Source organism: Ursus americanus, chromosome 14 (assembly GCF_024610735.1).
Source record: "Ursus americanus isolate L20-20 chromosome 14, mUrsAme1.1.p, whole genome shotgun sequence".
In the NCBI taxonomy this organism is placed as follows: domain Eukaryota; kingdom Metazoa; phylum Chordata; class Mammalia; order Carnivora; family Ursidae; genus Ursus; species Ursus americanus.
Window position 1 is genome coordinate 43,619,124 of NC_142140.1, and position 21,494 is coordinate 43,640,617.

General features: G+C 56.2%; 1 protein-coding gene across 1 annotated transcript; it reads right to left on the reverse strand.

Annotated features, from left to right (window-relative positions):
* Window positions 1–10,735: 10,735 nt before the first annotated feature.
* TMEM59L (transmembrane protein 59 like) lies at window positions 10,736–15,966 on the reverse strand. The gene is made up of 8 exons (XM_045778589.2): window positions 15,759–15,966; window positions 14,672–14,828; window positions 14,461–14,570; window positions 13,176–13,328; window positions 12,483–12,585; window positions 11,859–11,976; window positions 11,641–11,758; window positions 10,736–11,385 (listed from the first exon to the last, which is right to left on the reverse strand). The coding sequence occupies exons 1-8, from the start codon at window positions 15,921–15,923 to the stop codon at window positions 11,257–11,259; spliced, it is 1,053 nt and encodes a 350-aa protein (XP_045634545.1). The 5' UTR covers window positions 15,924–15,966; the 3' UTR covers window positions 10,736–11,256.
* Window positions 15,967–21,494: the final 5,528 nt, after the last annotated feature.

The window sequence follows — 21,494 nt, forward strand, 5'->3', positions numbered from 1 at the left end:
AGTGCCGATGGATCACACGTCCTTTATTCATTCATCCACTGATGGACATTCGGGGTGTTCCCCTTTTGGTGACTGTGACTAGTGCTGCTATGAACAGGTACGTACAGATGGAGGAGTCCTGTTTTCACTTCTCTTGGGTACATCTGTAGGAGTGGAATTGCTGGATCACAGGGCAGCTCTGGGGGGATCTTTCTGAGGAATTGTCATGTATTTCTCTTTCTTGTTTACCATCCACCCTCCCCCTGGAATGTCAACTCCGCAAAGGGCGAGGACTCTCTTTCCTTCCTGGCTATGGTAGTTGCACAACATTGTGAATGCGCTAAATGCCACTGGATTGTTCACTTTAAAATGGTGAATTGTGGGGCGCCTGGGTGGCGCAGTCATTAAGCGTCTGCCTTCGGCTCAGGGCGTGATCCCAGCGTTCTGGGATCGAGCCCCACATCAGGCTCCTCCGCTGGGAGCCTGCTTCTTCCTCTCCCCCTGCTTGTGTTCCCTCTCTCGCTGGCTGTCTCTCTCTCTGTCAAATAAATAAATAAAATCTTTAAAAATAAATAAATAAATAAATAAATAAATAAATAAATAAATAAATAAATAATAAAATGGTGAATTTTACGTTATGTGAATCTCGCCTCCATGGGGGAAAAAAAGGTGGGGCATATAGACCACTTCCTTCCAGGATTATGCGTGGGCTCAGTGAAGAGCAAACACAGTCGCCCTTGATCTTGCTCTCTCTGTCAGCCCAGCTGACAGCACCTCCGGTGCCTCCTTCAAGTCAGGTCTGAGCTAGGTCCACCGGCTCTAACTTACCCGCAGTCTAGAAGGTTACCTGCCTGCGGCCCCTCCCCCCCACCACCATAGCTACGCCTCCTAGGGTCCTTCTGGGGGCTGGTGACCCCCAGACTTTTCCCCTGGCCCTGACCATGACCTTGCAAAACAGGGAAAGTGAAACTCAGAGAGTGGAAGAAGCCTACCAAGGCCAGGAGCAAGAAAAGGGACCCTCCCTCTCTGACTCTGAGGCTCGAGCCCTCCCAGAGCCCCATGCTGACCCCTTTTCTCCTTTCTTTTAATCAGGCATTCAGCAAGCACTTATGGCTTCCTGTGCACCAGGCCCTGTGGCGGGCATGGGACACATGTGCCAGACAAAACGAAGAGAGCCCTGCCCCTTGGGGGGAACAGCCTCGCTGAAAAGACATTGAATACTCTCAAGATACCAATTGAATGGTGTCCGCCCAAAAGACGTATCTACCTGAAATCTCAAAGCGACTTTTTTTTTTTTTTTTTTTTGGAAGAAGAGTCTTGGCAGATACAATTAAAGTGAGGATCTCAGGATGAGATCATCCTGGAGCAGGGTGGGCCCTAAATCCAATAACTTGGTGTCCTCATAAAAAGAAGGAAAGCTGGGGGTGGGGGTGGGGGCGCCTGGGTGGCTCAGACGGTGGAGGGGGAGTGTGTGACTCTGGATCTCGGAGTTGGAAGTTCAAGCCCCACATCGGGTGTAGAGATTACTTAAAAATAAAATCTAAAAAAAAAAAAAAAAAAAGAGGGAAATTCAAAGAGAGAGAAGGCCATGTGAAGAGAGAGGCAGGGACTGAGGTGATGCTGTCACAAGCCAGGGAACAGCTGAGCAGCCAGAGCTGGAAGAGGCAAAGAAGCGTTCTCCCCGAGAGCCTTCAGAGGTAGCGTGCCAGCCAGCGCTTTGATTTCAGACTCCTGGCCTCCGGGACAGCGAGGGAATACGTTTCCTGCGGTTGGTGGCCGTTTGTTATAGCGGCCGCAAGACACTGTGCACGCAGGTGCAGCAGAAGGGAAGATCAGAGTGGTCTCTGGGCATCCTCCCACGTTTTTCACACCCATCACAGGTCTCCTCCTCCAGGGAGCCTTCCTGGCTGCCCGGCAGAGGAGGACTATTTTCTTTCTGCCCAGCCTGGCGGCCCAGGCTGTGTCTAGCTTGGGACCTTGCCAGGGTCCTAGCCTCCTGCATCCAGCCTCAATGGGCAACAAATCTGTTGGTAAATGAATGAATGAATGAATGAATGAATACGTGAATGAATGAATGAATGAATGGGGTTTTCCTGTGCAGACTATGCTCTGACTCACCTTAGTCACTTTCAGCCCTGTGGCCTCTCTCAGGCTTCCCAGTGTCCCCCACCATCACCCCAGAAGCCAGCCTCCACTGGCTCCTCCTACAGGAGGCAATGGTCCCCACCTGTGTGTGACCCGGGCTGGGGACAAACAGAAAAACCCAACTTTAAAGATAGATGGAGACAAGTTGCATCTTGGCTGCCATTTTTTGTTTGTTTGTTTGTTTGTTTTAGTTACCAATGCCGCAAACTGTGTGTTCTCACCACATCCCCAAAGGGAAGGAACATGTATTACTATCTCCTCTGGATCCTTTGCTAAATTATACCTGCAAAGACTCTATTTCCAAATAAGGTCATGTTCTAAGGTTCCAGGCGGATGTGAGTTAAGTGGGGCTACCACTTAATCCACTACAGGTATTTATCCAACCGAAAGGAAAATATGGTTTTACCGAAGACATGAACACGAGGGGTCATAAGAGCCCCAAACTGGAAACATCCCCTAGGGCCATCAACAGGTCAGTGGGGAAACAAACGGCAACACCATCACATAATGGAATACTACATGGCAAGGAAAAAGAACAGACCACCACTGAGTACCTCCCACAAGTGGATCTCCCCAGTCCTGAGTGAAAGAAGCCAGCACGAAGAGGACACACGATACGATTCCGTTTATGTGACATTCACACACAGGCCATACCAATCTGTGACAGGTTGGGGCCACCTGGGGCAGATCATCAGGGATGAGAGGCCTTTACCACAAAGAGGCACAAGCAGTTAGGGTGATGGAAATGTTTTCCATCTTGGTGACAGAGCAACAGGGAGGTTTACATTTGTCAAAACTCGTTGAACTGCGCATTTAAAAACAGTTGTGTTATTGGACATCAATTATGTCTCATTAAAGCTGACTTATTAAAAAGCAAACAAAAAGTGAAACTGGTCAAATGGAGCCCACGTGATAGAGGTCAGACCCAGGGCCACCTCTGGGGGGTGACCAGCTGGAAGGGGGCATGAGGGAGTCCTCCCACCCAGGGCTGGGAGTGCTCTGTATTTGGGTCACAGGAATGTAAACATTCACGGAGCTGTAAAATGGGCACGCCTTGCCATTTGTAGATTACGCCTCACTGAAAATGAAAGACCCTGGGGTTCAGAGAGGTAAGTAACTCTCCCAAGGTTCCAGCAGGAGAGCGTCAGAGTTGTCCTCCTCTGGAGCTCAGCACCAACTCCTGGTCTCGTCCCTGACCCCCTCCATTCAGTCGCATGGGGGTCATAACAGAAGACTCTGTTGTGTGTGTTACAAGGAGAAGGACAAACCTGATACGTGTGATCGGATCAATGACCGAGGCCTTTCCAGATGGTGGTAACGGTCATAAAGGCAATGGGCTGAAAGTGACGAGGCGGAAGGGACTGCTTTAGCTAGGAGGTTAGGGAAAGGCTCTTTGAGAAGATGATGTCCCAGCTTTAATAAAAGCAGGCGACAGAATGGTCTAAGATGTTCTGGGACATTCCAGAACATTGTAGAAGGGCCCAGAATGTTTCAGAATATTCCAGGTGGAAGTAATATGTAGGGTCCACGCCTGGTGCCAGAAAGAGCCTGAGGGACAGAGATGAGACCACATTGTCTGGGGTGTTGTGGGCAAGGCTTGGAGTGAGAAGGGAGAGTGTCGACAATGATGTATTGAGAGCAGCCTCCTTGGTGTGTGGGACACAGCTGTGACTGAGACTGCTAACGCGTCGCATCTGGCAGGGGGAACATTTATTAAACCAATCATCACACAAGCAAAGAAGCAATAAGTTAATTGTCAACATGATAGAGGCTTGATTTGGGGCGTAGTGACTTAGAGGGGCCAGGCTGAGCCAGGAGGTCAGAGGGGGATATTCGGGCTGAAGAGTTGCCCGGGAAGACAGCAGAAACTTTTAGGCAGAGGAAAAAACCTGTGTGGGGATCCTGAGGAGGGAGAGTGCCAGGAGCCGCGGGGAACCTGACAGGACAGGGTGTGAAGGGGGGGCAGTGGGCAGTGTTACGTGACATAGGACGCCTGGAGGCGTCAGCTTCCCTGTTGGGTTCATGCCTGGCCCTGAGCAGGAACTGGGGCAGCCCCCAGCTAGGGCCCAGCCTGAACTGCCCCCCACCCCTGCCCCAAGGGAAAGACATGAGTCCCCATCCTTTTTCTTTTTCTTTTTTCAGATTTATATTTATTTATTTGACAGAGAGAGAGAGAACACAGGCAGGAGGAACGGCAGAGGAAGAGGGAGAAGCAGGCTCCCCGCTGAGCAGGGAGCCCCCGGGGACTGGATCCCAGGACCCTGGGATCCTGACCTAAAGGCAGACACTTAGCTGACTAAGGCACCCAGGCACCCCGAGTCCCCATCCTTTCCTCCATGTGTTTACAAGTGTTGCCAGGTGCACCTTGCTCCCTCTCTCCCTTCCTGGACAGATTACCACCTCTGGGCCCAGAACTCAGGCCTGTCACTAGGGAACCAGGACTGCTAGTTGCCATGGCAACGCTACACTACAGGGACACATGGGCGCTCCTGCCTTATGCCATGACGCCAGCCACCCACCCACCCACCCTCCATCAGGCCTGTATCAGTGTGGGAGGAAGACACAGGAAGGGGCAGAGGGTGCAACGTCCTAGATGACTCACAGAGCTGGGGGGAAAGACAAGGAAACTGAGGCTCAGAGAGCTATAGAGAGTCAGAGCTCTTCCTCAAGGTCACTTCTGCCGGCCCCTACTCCTTGGAAGAACCCTGGACAGAGGCAAAGGGCCTTCTCACTCCTGAGACTCCAGAAGGGGCCAGGAGTTACTTGGAAGAGGAGTCTGAGGGCATTTGCTTGGCACTTGGGGTGTCTCCCTCAGAGGTCCCAGGTGGCCCTGCTGGGAGAGTCCTCAAAAGTCTGCCAGTATGGGCGCTAAGGTCACACCAGACCCAATCACGCCCTCCCTGTGCGTCCAGTTTGGGGTGGGGAAGGAGACAGATCATGGAGCCATAAGCAAGTCAATGGAGGAGAAAGACTCAGCAGGTGATGAGCTGAAATAAGGGCCTCAGGGAGGAAGGAAGATCCTGTAAAAAATGAACCAGGGACAGGGCCAGATTATCCAGGGAAAAAGAATTCTGGGGGGAGGGTACTGCCGCGCAAAGGCCCTGAGGTGCGCGCTATAGCAAGGGGAGAGGAAAGTAGAGGGAGAAGCAGACAGGAGGTGGCGGGGGCCAGGCCATGCGGGCCTCGTGGGCAGTGAGCGAAGCCCTCAAAAGGGTGGCTGATAGGTGTGAACATTGGTTTTCTCTGCACACACAGACACACACCTCCCATGCACACATGCACACACCCCCGGCACGCCTCTAACACACCCACGTATCGGAGACACCCTGCCCTCTCAGATTCTATCCATCCCTGAAAGCCCAACCAAGTCAGCTGCCACCTCTTCAGGCAACCATCACTCAACATGTATTTGGAAGGGACTCCTCTCCCCACACCACACACCCACGGCGCTCATAGTTTCTACCCACACCACCTGGCATTATTCATTCCACATCTATGAGGCACCCACTCTGGGCCCAGCCCTGGGCTGGTCACCAGAGCTTCCAGAATTCATAGACTAGACACATAGCAGCAAAACATACAAACTAAAATAAATAAATAAATAAATAAATAAATAAATAAATAAATAAATAAATAAATAAATAACCACTCTGCCCTTAGGGGGCTTAGTCCCAAGAGAGGGGAGGGGGATGAAGAGACTGGGACCCGTCACAGGTTTTCAGTTCCAAGAAGCCCAACACAAACTGGCTTAAGGCAAAAAAGGGACAGGGTGGACTTCAGGCGCATTTGATGCAGGACTTGCAGCACTGGCAGGAAGACGTGGCCTCTCTCCGTCCCTCCGGGAGGCTCTGTTGTGGTGGGAACCAATGCCCTGTGGCAGCTGCAGACTCACATCCTCCCAGCTCAGCAACCCCAGCTAACAGCGCGTGCCTCTCTCCCAGTAAATCCCACCAATGCCTGAGAAGGCTCGGGTCATGCTGCTCAACCTACCCTAAGCCCCCTAAGCTTGGTCCCACCAAACCAGAGCTCTGTCAAGGGGGAAGAAGAGAGGGGCACCTGGGTGGCTCAGTCGTTAAGTGTCTGCCTTCAGCTCAGGTTGTGATCCCAGGGTTCTGGGATCGAGCCCCGCATCAGGCTCTCTGCTCAGCGGGAAGCCTGCTTCTCCCTCTCCCACTGCCTCTGCCTGTGTTCCCTCTCTCGCTGTGTCTCTCTCTGTCAAATAAATAAATAAAATCTAAAAAAAAAAAAAAGAAGGAAGGAAGGAAGGAAGGAAGGAAGGAAGGAAGGAAGGAAGGAAGGAAGGAAGAAGAGAGCAACAGGTGGCAGGTAGATTCCTGTCAAATCCGCAGAGGCCTCCGAGCAGAAGGAGCAGCTATAGCAAAGGCCTGGAGGCTGGACCACTGATTCATGCGGAGGCTACCGCGGAAAACAGTGAGGACAGGACCCATTTTGTCTTCAGACCAAAAGGTAGGAGGGATATAACAGGAAAGGTGGTTGCCAGGTTGGAGAGTATTGAAAGCCTTTATTTTTGGGGCACCTGGGTGGCTCAGTCGGTGAAGCACCTGCCTTGGGCTCGGGTCGTGATCGCAGGGTCCTGGGATCAAGTCCCACATCCAGCTCCCTGCTCAGCAGGGGAAACTGCTTCTCCCTCTGCCCCTCCCCCTGCTTAGGTGTGCTCTCTCTCTCTCTCTCTCTGACAAATGGATGAATAAAATCTTTAAAAAAGGAAAATTTAAGGGGCGCCTGGGTAGCGCAGTTGTTAGGCCTCTGCCTTCGGCTCAGGGAGTGATCCCAGCGTTCTGGGATCGAGTCCCACTTCGGGCTACTCCGCTGGGAGTCTGCTTCTTCCTCTCCCACTCCCCCTGCTTGTGTTCCCTCTCTCACTGGCTGTCTATCTCTGTCAAATAAATAGATAAAAAATCTTAAAAAAAAAAAAAAAGAAAACTGAAAACCTGATATTTTTTAAAAAAAGGAAAATTTAAAAAATAAAAAAGATAAATGATACATAAGTTAAAAAAACCCTTTATTTTTCAAGATTTTATTTATTTATTTGAGAGAGAGACAGAGAGAGCACAAATGGGGGTGGGGGAAGGCAGACGGAGAAGCAGACTCCCCACTGAGCATGGAGCCAGACATGGGGCTCGATCCCAGGACCCTGAGACCTTGAGCGGAGCCAAAGGCAGATACTTAACCGACTGAACCACCCAGGAGCCCCTATAGCCTTTAAAATGTAAGCAGAGCAGGGGCGCCTGGCTGGCTCAGTCGGTAGAGAAAGTGACTCTTAATTAATTTCAGGATTCTTCATTCGAGCCCCACGTTAGGTGTAGAGATTATTTAAAACTAAAAATCTTCAGGTGCCTGGGTGGGTCAATCAGTTAATCGTCTGCCTTTGGCTCAGGTCATGATCCTGGGGTCCCGGGACCCAGCCCCGCATCAGGCTCCCTGCTCAGCGGGAAGTCAGCTTCTCCCTCTGCCTCTGCCCCTCTCCGTACTCGCGCTCTCCCGCTCTCTCAAAGAAATAGATGAAATCTTTTTAAATCTTTTTAATAGTAAATAAATAAAAGGTAAACAGAGGAAATCAGGTCGTGTCAAAGGGCAACAGGGAGTCATGGGGGGGTCAGCAGGGGAGGGATAAGGTCTAACCGCATGGAGGCAACGGACTTGACCAGGTGAGGCTGCTTCTAGAGTCTGAGAAACAGGGAGACATTCAAGCAAAAATAATTAATAATCACCTGCCCCATGCCAGGTCACATCTGAGGCTCTTGGGAGCTGCCTTCACGGCGTTTATAAAATTACGTTAAAGCAGGCCGACCTTGAAACAAGTGATTATTAATTAGCTGTAAACGTCAGGGCAGGGGCCGGAGCCGAACATGAGGCTAGCAAGGGATGCTGGCCCACTCTGAGGAGGCCAGGATGTCTTTTCCTGAGGAGGACCCCTTTTAGATGAGAACTCGGGCAAAGCAGGGCCGTGAGGGCGTTCCTGGCGTAGGGACATGCAAATGCAAAGGTCCTCGAACAGGAAGGAACAGGGTGGGCTCCAGGACGCCAGAGAGAACCACTGTGGCTGGAGCATAGTGGGCAAGGGGGAGAGCCTCCGTAGAAGTGATTGGAGATGCTCGTGTGGACAGATTGGGGGATGCCTCATTGGCCCATGTGGCTGTTTGGACTACTTGTGACAGCAGGAAACCCCGGGCGGGGCGGGGGGGGGGATGATATCCAGGATCAGATTGCTTTATCCTGACACCTCCAAGCTCCTGCATGGAGCTAGAGGGTGGCTGGAGGGGAAGCAGGGAGCTCCAAAGGGAGGCAGGGGCAGCTGTTGGACGAGAGGTGGTGGTGACCTTGACCTTGGTGGTTGCCAAGGAGATGGAGAGAAACATGTGGGCTGGAGGTCAGAGGAAACAGGCCCTGCCAATGGGATAAGGTGGAAGGAGGTCAGGGAAGACTCAAGATGCCACCCAGGTGTTCAGAGCCATTGAGATGGGAGGCGGTGGGCAAGGCGACTAGGGTCCCCTTTGAGCTGGACTGAGCCGTTACAGTGGCCATGGAAGAGTGGTGATGGTCACACAACATTGCGGATGAACCTAATGTCACAGAATTGTACACTTAAGAACCGATCCAAGTGGGGCACCTGAGTGGCTCAGTCAGTTAAACGTCCAACTCTTGATCTCAGCTCGGGTCTTGATCTCAGGGTGGTGAGTTCAAGCCCCGCATTGCATTCCACACAGGGTACGAAGCCTACTTAAAAATAAATAAATAAAATTTAAAAATTTTAAATTTGGGGGTGCCTGGGTGTCTCAGTCAGGTAAGCATCCGACTCGACTTCAGCTCAGGTCATGATCTCAGGGTGATGAGATCGAGCCCCGCACTGTTAAGCTCCTCGCTCAGCGGGAAGCCTGCTTGAGATTCTCTCCTTTCTCCTCCCCACCTAAAATAAATAAACCTTTAAAAATAACTGATTAAAATATGTGATATATGGGGTGCCTGGGTGGCACAGCGGTTAAGCGTCTGCCTTCGGCTCAGGGCGTGATCCCGGCGTTATGGGATCGAGCCCCACATCGGGCTCCTCCGCTGTGAGCCTGCTTCTTCCTCTCCCACTCCCCCTGCTTGCTTGTGTTCCCTCTCTTGCTGGCTGTCTCTATCTCTGTCGAATAAATAAATAAAATCTTTAAAAAAATAAATAAATAAAAATAAAATATGTGAGATATATATATATATATATATATATATATATATATATTTGACCATCACAAAAAAAAAGATAGAGGAAAAACCTTAAATGTGCACTAACTCTACCTAAATAAAATGAGAAATGAAGTACTTAGGTCTCACTGGCCGCGTCGCAAGGGATCCATAACGCCACGTGGCTGCGGGTGTTGCAGACAGAATGTTTCCCTCATTGCAGGAAGTTCTATTGGGCAGCACTGGTCTGCTGCTGCTTCTTGCCTCCACCCAGGGACCGTTTCTTGGCAACATTCCAAGAGGCTGCCTTCAAAGCCCACCGGGACCCAGAACAATACCCAGGGGGCGAAACTGTCTTTTAATGTTGGATCCTGATGCTCATGGTATCAGGCAAGGTGCTGGCAGGAAGGGATGCCTCAGGAGTCAGTAAAGGGGCTATTTGCAAAGGTGTGGGCAGGGTTGGGGAACTGACATGAGGGGGTGCAGCACCCCGGGGGAGCAGTAGTGGGGAGCTGTGACCACGCACAGGCTGAAGGTTGGGGGATGCAGGGAGGGACACCAGGAGAGAAACACCCTGACTTCTCACTCTTCCCTCCTCCTACCTCCTGCCTGTGCTGGTCCCCGCCCACTCCCACCCCCTCCCCGGCTGACTGTAGCCGAATGCAGAGAGCCCAAGCGGATCTCCTGGGACGCAAAGCAAGGTGAAGGATGGATGGCTGATAATCAGCCCCACTTGGTTCCCTCTAACCCCCTGCCCCCCACCCACCTGTCCCCCATAGGCCTCCATCACCCCCTGAAAACCTCCACCCCACTGACCACCACACCACTCATCCCAAACTCTCCCCAGGAATCTCTGACTGCCAGCAATAGAAACCACTTCAGTTGACTGAAGCTAAAAGGGGATTTTTTTGGAAGGATCTCTGGGAGTCTGCAGAATGGACAGGAAGGATGGAGAGCCAAGGCTCTCATCGGCATAGGCTGCTCCTGTCCTACAAGCTTCCTCTCCGATGCAAAGTACAGGGCAAGAATGCCAAGTCCGGACCCCTTGGACAGGGAAGGGGATAGGACCCACGGTCAGTGCCCTGAAGCTGCCCCCAGTGGGGCAGAGCTCCATCCCCGAAAGAAAGGGGAATGGAAGCCAGATGGCTGCAGCATTAACCAAACATTCTCCTCAAGATTCGACCTATGCATTTCAGAGGAGGGACCCCAAAAGGGAGGCAAGAAGGGGTACCGACCCATCCGGGCCAAGCAAGTAGCATAAGCCACTCTTCCAGGGACATCCCTAGTCGGAAGTGTGATGTGGGCTGGGCAGCAGCAGAGGGGCTGTCCCCATCTCAGGAAGGGCCAAGTGGACAGGGACCATGGCCTTGCTCAGGTTATTTTCCCAAGGGCAGATGGAAAGACAAACAGAAGTAGGCTCAGTCCAAAATATCTTTTATATACACGGTTTATTCCTCCCGACCCCCACACTGCAGCCCCAGCCTCAGCCGCCCTCCCAGCGTGGAGCTGCCCACCACCAACTCTCTCAGGGGCCTCCTCTCTCGGGACTGGATCTCTGGAGGGGGGGGGGGGAAGGAGGGAGCCCTAGCACAGGGTGGTTCCCCTGTGTCCTCGGCCCCCATCCTCCAAAGGAGAAGGGAGGAAGGAGGGAGACAGCACAGAACTGGGGTTTGAATACTCAAGAAGCTACAAGATAGAAGACAAAAGTAGCACACTCTGGGAAAGGGGGAAGCAGGGAGGAACCAAGGCCAGATCTCTCGTCCCCCCCCCCCCCCAGTAGGGGCATGGCAATCCCAGGACCCAGAGGGGCAAGAGGCGGGACTGGGGAAAGAAGGAGGATCAAGGATGGAGGAGCCCAAGGATGGTCCCACCCTGACATGGACTCCTGGGCACAGGGCAAGGGAGGCCCGAGGAGCCCCTGCACTGGGTGATGCATGGGCCGATCGAGACCTACAGCTTGGTCAGGTCCAACTTCAGCTTGTAGGGTGGGGGGCTGTCCCCAAAAGCATGCGACGGGGGAGGATACAGGGGCCAGTCTGGCTCTACCATGAAGCCCTTGTGCTGCTCCAGGGTCAGGGGCTGCAGGGGGAGGAAGAGGGAGGGAGGGAGGGCTACTGAGCCCCCACCCAGCCAGGGCTCCTTCCCACCCCTGATCTCAGGTCACCCCATCTAAGGGTTGGCATTGTTTCCCCACACACACTCCATAAGGAAGCGAAGAAACTTGCCCAGTGTCCCACAGCAAGTCAGGGGACCTTGTCTTCAGCGGAGAGCGGGTGGCCCAATTCAGAACCAAGGAGCAGCCCTTCTCCCACCCCTCCGCCCGGCCCCACCCACCTGGAACTTGAGGTGCTGGCCAGGTGCGGTCACCAGGGTGGAGCAGCTCAGCCACAGCATCACCAGCACAGAAAGGAAGAGGCAGCAGGCCAGGATCCAGCGAGGGAGCCCCGAGCGCCTGACCCGTCCAGAAGGCACGCTCAGCGGTCCTAGTGGGGTTTGGGAGACCCTTCCCTCCAGCTACACTCCCATCCCACCCCCAGGGTCCTGCCACCCACCGGGACATGCAACTGAGGAAGTCGTTGTCCTGCAGCTCATCGGATTCCACCTTGGCCTTACTGCTGGTCTTGACTCGGATCTTGGCCTTCCTTACCTTGTCCAAGGGGCCTACAGGGTCTGAGAGACAGGTCATCTCTTAGCAGCCCCCAGGCCTCCCCCAAGAGGCCATGGCAGCCATGGAGAGGACAAAGGAGACCAGGCCCTGGGGCAATGGGGCATGGAGTCCTGGAATGGATCAGAACCCTGGGAAATGGACCATGGAATCCTGGGAAATAGACCATGGAACCTGGGAGCGCTAGGAGATGGACCACGGAACCTAGGAAGATGAATCACAAAACCCTGGAAGACAGACCACGGAACCCTGGGAGGTGGACCAGGGAAGCCTGGGAGGATCATGAATCTCCAGGAGAAGAATAGCAGACCCCTGGAGATGGACTGCGGAATCCTGGGAAACAGACCACAGAACCATGAGAGATGGATCATGGAACCCTGGAAGATGGACCAAGGAACCCTAAAAGTTGAGAAAGAGAAATCCCATTCCTAGAGGGTTCATTTGCCAGGAGGATTCCTTCTGGCACCGGAGCCACCTGTAGAAGGAACATTGGTCTAGCCTTGGACCTTACCCACATGCACCTCCAAGGCCTCAGGGTGGGATCCCCGCCAGGTCACCTCTACTCGCTGCAGACGGGCCCCCTCATGCCCCAGGCTCTCTACCACAGGCTGGGTCTGGGTCAGGAACAAGACAGCACAGAAGAGCCATTTAGAAACGCACCACCTTGGCCCTGATGTGTGTCCCATGTAGGCTACATTGTCCCATGCCCAGCCGGCACATAGTTCCGCTGGGTGCAGAGAGGACACCCTTCAGTGGGGCTGTGTCCTGTGACATCTGGGATATGGTTCCCTGCTCCTGCGGGCCTCTCAATTCTTCTTGACCCGATCCTTTAACTCCTGAAGTAGGAACATTATTTAGGCCAAGCCCATAGGATCACAGGGATTGGCTGAGAGATGGTTACATGACCCAGCCAGGGCCAATCAAAGTAAGTCTCAACTGAGCAAAACCTTCGGAGAGGTTATACTCTAGAGCCTTAGGCATCTACCCAGCTATCAGGTGGGAAGAGCTTGCCTGGGAATGCAGCTTCCGCCAAGGGCAGCAGAGTCAAGGAGGGGAGTGAGACCATGAAGCCCTGAACCTAGCTGGGTCTGAACACTGATCCCCCGAGGACTTGGCATCCCGTGAGCCAACAGCCAGTGCATCCCGCCGTCTTACCCTGATCACCCACTTACCACACTGGCACAGCCCCCACCAGAGCGCTCACCTGGAACACCACAACCTTCCCGTTGTCAGTCTGCAGGTAGTACGTCCAGGTGGAGGAGACAAAGCCCTGGGCCGAGTTGACAAGGTCATTGCAGAGGGTGGAAAACAAGTCCAGGAGCGAAAGGGCCCCACTTGGAGCTTCCAGGACCTTTCTCTGCCAAGGGAAGGCCCAAGGCACAGACATGTCACCAAGGTAGGGAGGTGAGCTGGGAGAGTTCACCGTGACCGGAATTTGCTAAGTGGTTTGGGGCGACAGGGCATCATGCCGTGAATGCTGCATTTGGCTCGCTGCTGCCCTTGGAGAAGGGGATTGCCCTTTCTGAGCCCTGAAATGGGGATGATTCTCTTCCGTCCTGGGGTTGTTACAAGACTTTAACTAGACGATGGCACAGCACCAATGCATAATATGTAGTAGCTGCTATTATTAAAAATTCCCATCATCATTCTTATTTTGACAGCATCAGGAGAGAATTCAGAACAGGAAGGAATGATAGCGCAGCGTGCTTTTATGAACAATGAAGTCCTGGAGGGGGTGGAGGAAAACGGGTGAAGGGGAGGGACTTTCTGGGGAACCTTAATCCAGGGGTCTCTGGCTGTGATAAATGATTTCCTATGCCTTAGTTTCCCCTGATACAGTGTTTCCTAGACTCACTCACGGACATGATGGGTGAGCAGTTATTCTCTCTCCCTGGGGTGGGGGGGGTTGCTCCTCCCTGAAACTCAGTTCGGAGCCCCCCCCCATGACAGTGGCCACCTGTTCACCAAAAGGAAAGTGCTTAGACCAGCACCTGGCATGCAGTAGGAGCTCAATAAAGTCAGCTCTGATAGCACTGAGGATGAGTGAGGTGAGGGGTGGTCACAAGCCTGGGTGGCACCAGCTTTAAATCCCATCTCTTGCCCAGCCCTAACTGTGTGACCTTGGGCAGTAGCTTCGTGGGCATGAAATGGGAGTGACACTGTCCCAGGTGCCTCTAGGTGGCATGAGGAATTTGGGACGGGCTGTGGTCAGGCCCAGACCAGGACAAATGATTGATATCCACTGGCTGTTTTCTGCCATTTACTCCCTGTACGGTGGTGGGAGGGGAGGCGCTTCCCATATCACAGAGATGATAATTAAGGCTTGAGGCAAGATATGACTCCATCGAGGCTCCCCAGTGAGGATCCCCAGTGAGCCCAGAATGGACTACAGAGCCTGGGAGACTCCAGACGTGAGTGTAGATTGGGGGGGCGGGGTAGAGAGAAGGGGGAGGGGATGGTCCCAGGGCCACAGGTGGGAGGGTGCCCACCTTCTGCTCTGGCTCTGGCTCGGGTTCAGGCTCCGGCTCCGGGTTCTGGCTCCAGCAGCCCTCGCTGCAGGCCTGCTGCTCCGTCTCCTTCACGTAGGCCTCCACACAGGCTGGGGGTGAGGTAAGGTGGGGAGGGGGCAGGAGGGGTGACTAGAGGGGGACCCTTCCCAGGCCACCTCTCCCCACCCTGGCCCACCCGGCCAGCCCTCACCTGCTTCACACTCAGTCTGGGTGGCGTTAGGCTTGGAGCTCCTTGCCACAAATCGGCAGATGGAGAAGAGGCGGCAGCCGCGCTCACAAGCACTGATCAGGACAGCCCTGTCATACTCATAGGGGGACTCAGAAGGGTCCTCCTCCTCAAGCTCTGCCTGGGAAAGGGGACATGGGTTTCAGGCGGGGGTTGGGGTGGAGGAGGGCTGCACTGCACACAGTCAGAGCAGGAGGTAGGAGATTTGTTGTCCCCTCCCTCTCCCCCCAAACCCAGAGAGACTGAGGTGGGGAGGGGAAGGCTAAGAATATTAGTGGGGGTTCTTAGCTCTGAGGAAGGGAGAGGGGGGTGGACCATGGAGGACACTGGGTTTGGGCAGTAGTTGTAAAATGGATAAGTTGAAGAGAAATGACCCCCCCCCCCAAGGGTCCAGGCAGGAGGGCAGAGATTGAGGGGGATTCTCAGGCCTGAGGAAGGAGGGAGGAGGCTAAGAGGAGGAGGTTTTGTCATCTCTTCTGGCCTGGGAAAATGGAGATCCAGCTGGTGGGGGGTGGGTGAGGATGTGAATGGGGGCTGGTAGCCCTTGGAGAGGTAGGGAGGAGGATGTGGAAGGAGGAGGAAGAGGAAGAGGAGGAGGAGAGGACCGTCAGACCTGAGGGAGGTGGGGGATGGGCGCCCCAAGGGTCTTTGCGCAGCAAAGTGCGGCCAGAGCCAGCGAGGGGGCCTAAGAAACCTCAATCCCCTCCCCGCCCCTCCCTTGGAAGGACCCCCCAACTCCGCATTCATCGGAGGGACTCGCATCTCCAAACCCTCTCCCAATCCGAGGGACCCCCCCCAGTCCCTTCCCCGCGGGAGGAACAACCCCCATCTCCATCCAAGGGATCCCCGACCCCAGCGCTCGCCTCGACAGAAGGGACCCCAGTCCTTCCCTCACCAGAGGGACCCACCTCCATTGTTGAATCCCCATTTCCGACTCCTTCCCGCTCAGAAGAACCCCTATCTCGCGCTCCCAACGGAGGGAACCGCATCCCCCGCCCCTCCCCCACCGGAGAGATCTCGGGTCCTCCGGCTGGCGCCGCATGCGCTTCACCTGCGAGAGCTGCGGACCAGGATAGCGGTCGCGGCACCGCAGCTGGCAGCTCTGCGTATCCCCGAGTTGCGGGGCGAAGGGGTCGCGGGCGGGCGGCGCAGGGGTGGCAGGTGGAGGCTGCAGCAGCAGCAGCAGCAGCGGCGGCATCAGCGCGACCGAAGCCATGGCCGTGCCGGGAGCGAGGGGCTCGGGGGGACGCCGGCTCCTGGCAGGCACCGAGGATGCAGCGGCGGCGGCGGGGACCGGGTCGCTGACGTCACCCGAGCGAGGCAGCCTGGGAAGGGGGGGCGGGGGATGCGGAGAACGGGCGGGGTAGCCGCGCTGCGGCACCGTCGGGGTGCGGGCGGGGCGGGGCAGGTGGACCGTGATCCCCTGCCGTCTGTCCCATCCCGGGGGTGCTATGGCACCGCCCTCGTATCCACGGGCTAGAGGATCTCAGCCAGCGCTATGGGGCCAAAAGGAAGCAAATAGGGTGATTGAATGGGGTGTCTCTTGGCCAGGGGATTCAGGGATGGCCTCCCCGAGAAGGCAAAATTTGAGCTGGCCACGCGGGGAGGGCAATCCAGGCACAGGGAACACCGAGTGCCCTGAGGCGGGAAAGAGAGTGTTGGAAGAGAAGGTAGGAGGGCGGTGCTGCCGGAACCAGAGACTGGAGATGAGGGACATGAGCGAGGGTCACAGCGCTGTGTCAGCGAAGGTGTCCGGAAGGTCCGTGGCATCATGTCCTTTGCTACCCAAGTGAGAGAGATGGCAACTTTGTAATTGGTTTGCCTCTTGTAGGAAGCCCTCCCAGGCCCTTCAAGGTCCCCCCAGCCTCGCCCACTTCTGGCCCAGCGGTGACCCACAGGCCTGGGGGATCTAGCGCTCTCTACCCCAACTGGGGGCCTCTCGGCCCGGGGCTGAGTGAGAGGGGGCACAGAGGTGCAAGTAGGCGCGGGTGGGAGTGCTGCTAAAATTCCTAATTCTTGTGGGAAAACTTGGGACAGACAGGACACTTCTGGCTTCCATAACTGCCACACTCCAAGGTGACAGATTGGAGCCCCATGGATCTCGGTTTAAGAGGTCTCCCTAGCTTCCTCTCTGTCGGGCATGATAGTGGAGGCGCCTCCCTAAGCCTAGGTCCCCCGCAAAGACGACCCCCCCCCCGCCCGCTGGCATGCCCCGTGCAGGTGCCTGCCGAGGTAGCGCTGCCGCCCGCGTGGCTTCCGTCTACGCTCCGCCCCCACAGACGGGGCGGCAGCCACTTGGGGTCGGGGGGTGAGAGGGCGCCGCAGGTTCCGGCAGAGGAGGAAGGGACCCCGGGGGGGGGCCTGGTGCACCCCCTCCCCGGCCGGCCCCGGCGCTTTCATCTCCGCAGCCTCGGCCGGCCCCCACGTGGCTTAATCAGGCGCGGCTGTGCCTGGCGGACCCTGAACATCTGGATCCCGGCGCGGCCCCTCCCCCGCCCCGCCCCTCCTGGGCTACTCCGCTGCGACCCTGCGGCAAGGGCCTCCAGCCCGCGGTTTTCGCGAAAGCTAGTGAACCCCGGGTCTAACCCGCCGGAGTCAGAGCCTGTGCCTTGGGAAATAGCCATTGGTTAAGACCAATGCTGTCTCCCATTTCACGGTGGGAAACGTAGGCTCCAGGACCCCTCAGCAGAGCTAGGATTCAAGCCCACACTTGTCAACTCGGAGCCCTGCGCGCTTCTTCTACAATTACTGTGCTTCATTCATCCCAAACAAAGCCCTTCCCAGGAATTTTCTTGCAACAACCTCTAAGGAAGTACCGGTAGCGTTGTCTAATTTACAGATGAGGAAACTGAGGCTCAGGGTGGGAAAAGGGGTGGGCGAGCGAGAGAAGCAAAGAGAGGCGGGAGGAGGTTGTGGCATCGGACATAAGAGGCGTCACTTAAAGCGCAACAGGAGGGAAAGACTCCCCGCATCCTTTTGCGGAAGGGGAAACTGAGGCTGGAGAGGCTGGGGCGCTGGCCTAGGTTGCCAGAGAAGAGCGAGAGGGCTTGGTTGCCGCCCACCCACCCCCCTTTCCGCTCCACTAGGCCGCTGGGGGCTGGAGCGGAAGGAGGACTTGACCCTGGCCCCCCAGGTGAGCCCCCGCGCCCCTCCTGCCGTTCCCGAGGGAGCAGGTCCAGGTGAGGGGCGGGAGGGCCGGCGGGCGGCCGGGGTCGGGTTTCAGGAAATCCGCCGACATTCCTTCGGGGCTTAAGAGGGAAAGTTGACTCGGCGCCGCCCCTCGCCCCCCCCCCCACTTCCTACCCCCCGGGGCGGCCCGGCCGGGGGCGGCAGGCGCGGGGCGCTGCGGCCGGCCTGGGCGTGAATCAGCGGCTGGCCGGGCGTCCGGGAAGCGGCGGCCGAGGTCAGGGCGGGCATCGGACAAGCGCCCTTTGTCCCTTGCCGCCCTCACCACGACCCCGCTGACCCCCACCCTCAAGCTGGGTACAGGCTGAGGAGGAGGCACGGCACGGTGGCGCCGGCGCTTGCTGACGGAGGGGCGGGGGGAGGGGAAAGGGGCACAGCTGTCCGCCCCCCACACACACACCGCAGCTGGCGCCTCCTAGAACCCAGACGGCCGAGGTTCTCCAGGGTGCCCAGGGGCGGGGAACCCAGGCCTCCGGGGCCAGTGCGCAGAGGCCCTGACCTAGACCTAGGCAGCACTCCTGAGGCCCCACCTCCAATGCCTATGGGGTCTGAATTTCTCAAGTTCAGCGCACAAAGCTTTGAACCTAGGCATCCCAGGTACCCGGCTCAGGCTCCAGAGTAGAAATGATAAAGCTGCCTTCTCCTGCACACAGGTCCTGAACCCAAATTCTGCTGTCCCAACTCATGTCCAGGTCCCCTGCTTCCTGGGAACCCAGGCCTGGAACACGGGTGCTAATCCCGTACTGAGGGACCCTGAGCATGGGAGAAGCAGTGCTGTGCTCTACTCACTCCCACTGGCTCTGGGTTCCTAGGGACCACTGAAGGTGCTGTTACTACTGCCTTCTCCCCAGGGTCCCCTCGATGCCCTTCAGTTACACAGGGAGCTGGGGCTGGAGGGTTTCCTCCAACCTAATCCTTAGATGCAAAGTGTGCGGACTAAGAAGGAGCCCTTCCCTGGCCCAGGTGGGGCCCTCTCTCCATCTGCCCCCTCAGTACATTCCCAGCCACCTTCAAGGACTTGGGTCAATATTTGCCAGAAGTTGCGTCAATGCTGGTTCCCCTGCCAGCGCAAAAGGCGGTCGGACTGGGAAGGAAAGGGTTAAACCTCTGGGAGCACTGCGGGCAGGGAAACGAGCACCTGGGGGTCAAATCTTTCCTTAAAGTCAAAGGTACGATGTAAAGGTTACCCGGGGGAGAGAGGGCTTGCTCCAGGGCAGGGCTGGGCAAATGATCCTTACCCTTCTGTGGGTAAGGACCAGAGAGGGATGGCTACCAGCTTGGGTCACATAGCAAGTCAGGGGGCGTGGGCCTCACTTGGGACCCCAGGCAGCATCATTCACTGGGACCCCAGGCAGCATTATTCACTAGGACTGAGTTTTCTTGCCACTTGGAAGAACTGAGAATTCATCCTTCCATTTTGCAAATATTCATTGAGCTCTTCTGTGGCCCTCACTGGGCCCAGCATGAGGTCCTAATGGCTCTCAGGGCACTCACAGTGGAAAGAAAATAAGTCTCAAGAGAAAGACAATGTTCAAAAAGCTGTGTTAGAAAGATAATTTTTAAAGGTGAAGGGGATGAAGGGTGCCTGGAAAGGGTGGGGGGCCCCTCTGAGGTGACACTTGACTCATGACCTGATGGAAGAGAAGGTGCTAAGTGGGGGGAAATTTGGGGGAAGTGCATCCCTGCAGAGGGAACAGCAAATCTGCAAAGACCCTGTGATAGCAACAAGCATGGTGTGTTTGGGGAAACAGGGCTGCAGTGACTGGAGCAAAGTGAGGGAGAGGAAAGGGAAAAGGAGAGTGGAGGAGAGGAAGGGTGCGGGGGGGGGGGGGGGGATAGGGCGGCTGGGCAGAGAAGACCTGCTTTGCTTCTTTTAAAAGCTCCCTCTGCCTGCCATGCAGACGAGGAAGGGCAGGAGGGTCCCTGGGGATGCCCAGGAGGAGGCCGGGCACTATCCCAGAGGGAGATGGTGGGGCCTGGACCTGGACGGGGTGGGGAGAAGGGGTCAGAATCTCAGAATGGGGATGTGTTTTGGAATCAGAGCCAACAGGATTTGCTGATGGATTGGACATGGGGGATGAGCGAAGGAGAGAGTTGTCACGCACGCCTCCAGGTCTCTGGCCTGAGCACCTGGGTGGATGGGGGAGCCTTTTCCCCGAAACCCAGGGATGACTGGGGGAGGAGCAGAGATTGGGGGGAAAATATCAAGATTTCTCTCCAGAAGCCTGAAGTCCTGCAGGAGGGAGTCAAACTTTGCAGGGCAGAGGTTGTGGGGGAGGGGCTGTGCATCTCCTGAAAACACAGTTCCAGTCAAGAACTGCCACCGCCTCTTAACCCTCCCATCACCGGGCAGGTGGAACTATAGTCCCATTTTTCAGAGGTGGCAAACTGAGACCTGGGGACCACCCCTGCTCCAAAAGAGCATGCCCCCAGCGCCGGGTACTGTGCCAAGGGCTTAGACTCTGGCACCTTCTGCGGCATTGCATCTTCTCACAGAAGACCTTAGGCTGGCTGGGAGCCGCCCACTGTACAGAGCAGAAAACTGAGGCCGAGAGGCCTGGTTGCATCAGTAAACGGCAGCATACCACTCCAGGGCTTTACTCTCCGCCTCAGAAACCCATCCAGGATCCAGACTGTGGGTGTGCAGAGCCTCCAAGATCCTGTCCTCCAATCCTCTTTTCTCTGACAGTCTGGGGTCTGAGCTGGGGATCCAAGTAACAGGAGTGCAGGGTAGCCTTGAGCAAACAAGCTGGGGACTCCAGAGCCACCCTCACACTTTTACCCCATTGGCTGGTTAGGGATATGGAGAGAGGGTCCAGGCCTCTAAGGGAACCCCCCTGTAAGGGGGAGTTAGAGCCCTTCCTCTCTCTGGGCACACCGCTGGGGGCAGGGCTGAGACTCGAACCTCCGGGTTGGAGGCGTCCCTGGAACTCTCGTCTCAAGCACCCCCTAAACCTCCTTGGAGGCCAGGAGCCCTTCTAGCTTGGGCGCCGAACCGGGTGCTGAGCGGGGCGGGGGGGGTTCCGGCGCCGGGGCCAGGGGGGGTCCCGAAACCCAAGCAGTGGCCAAGAATAATAACACGGAGAAGGATCCCGGAGCAGAAAAAGGAAGACAGACTATGCGTCGCTCCGGGCAGCCGGCGTTACCTGGAGTCGGCGGGCGGCGGCCGCCGGAGCGATTACTCACTGCGTGGCGCACCCCACCCGCGGGCCGCTGAACTGATGTTTCCGTGGGGAGGGGTGTCACCGAGTCGGGGGGGGGACTCCTTACAGCTCTCCTTCTGGGAATCCTTCCCGTTCCGCTTGCGGGCACTGGGCAAACCCCCGTCCCCGCTCCCACCAGAGCCCATTTCTCCCCGTCTGTCCACGCGGGAGCTCCCTCCTAAGGTCCCCGGGAGCCTCCCGAGGAACCTCAGCCCTGTCCTGCGTGAAGGGGACAGCTGAGCCAGGGCGAGGGCCCGGGACTCCGTTGCCTTCCAGCCTTTTCTCAGTCTTCCCTCCAGCAAAGCCTGGGACCGAGGCTGCGCGCAGAGGACCGAGGAGAGGCGGGATGAAATGGGAGGCTGGGGGCGCTGGGCCGAGAGCGGTGGGACCGGCGCGTC

Excerpts from the sequence above, each read along its gene's own strand:
- TMEM59L (XM_045778589.2), bottom strand. The coding sequence starts at position 15,923 with ATGGCTTCGGTCGCGCTGATGCCGCCGCTGCTGCTGCTGCTGCTGCAG. Across the intron at positions 14,829-15,758 it reads CTGGTCCGCAGCTCTCGCAG|GCAGAGCTTGAGGAGGAGGA; the intron begins GTGAAGCGCATG and ends CCCCTTTCCCAG. Across the intron at positions 14,571-14,671 it reads CCAGACTGAGTGTGAAGCAG|CCTGTGTGGAGGCCTACGTG; the intron begins GTGAGGGCTGGC and ends CCTCACCCCCAG.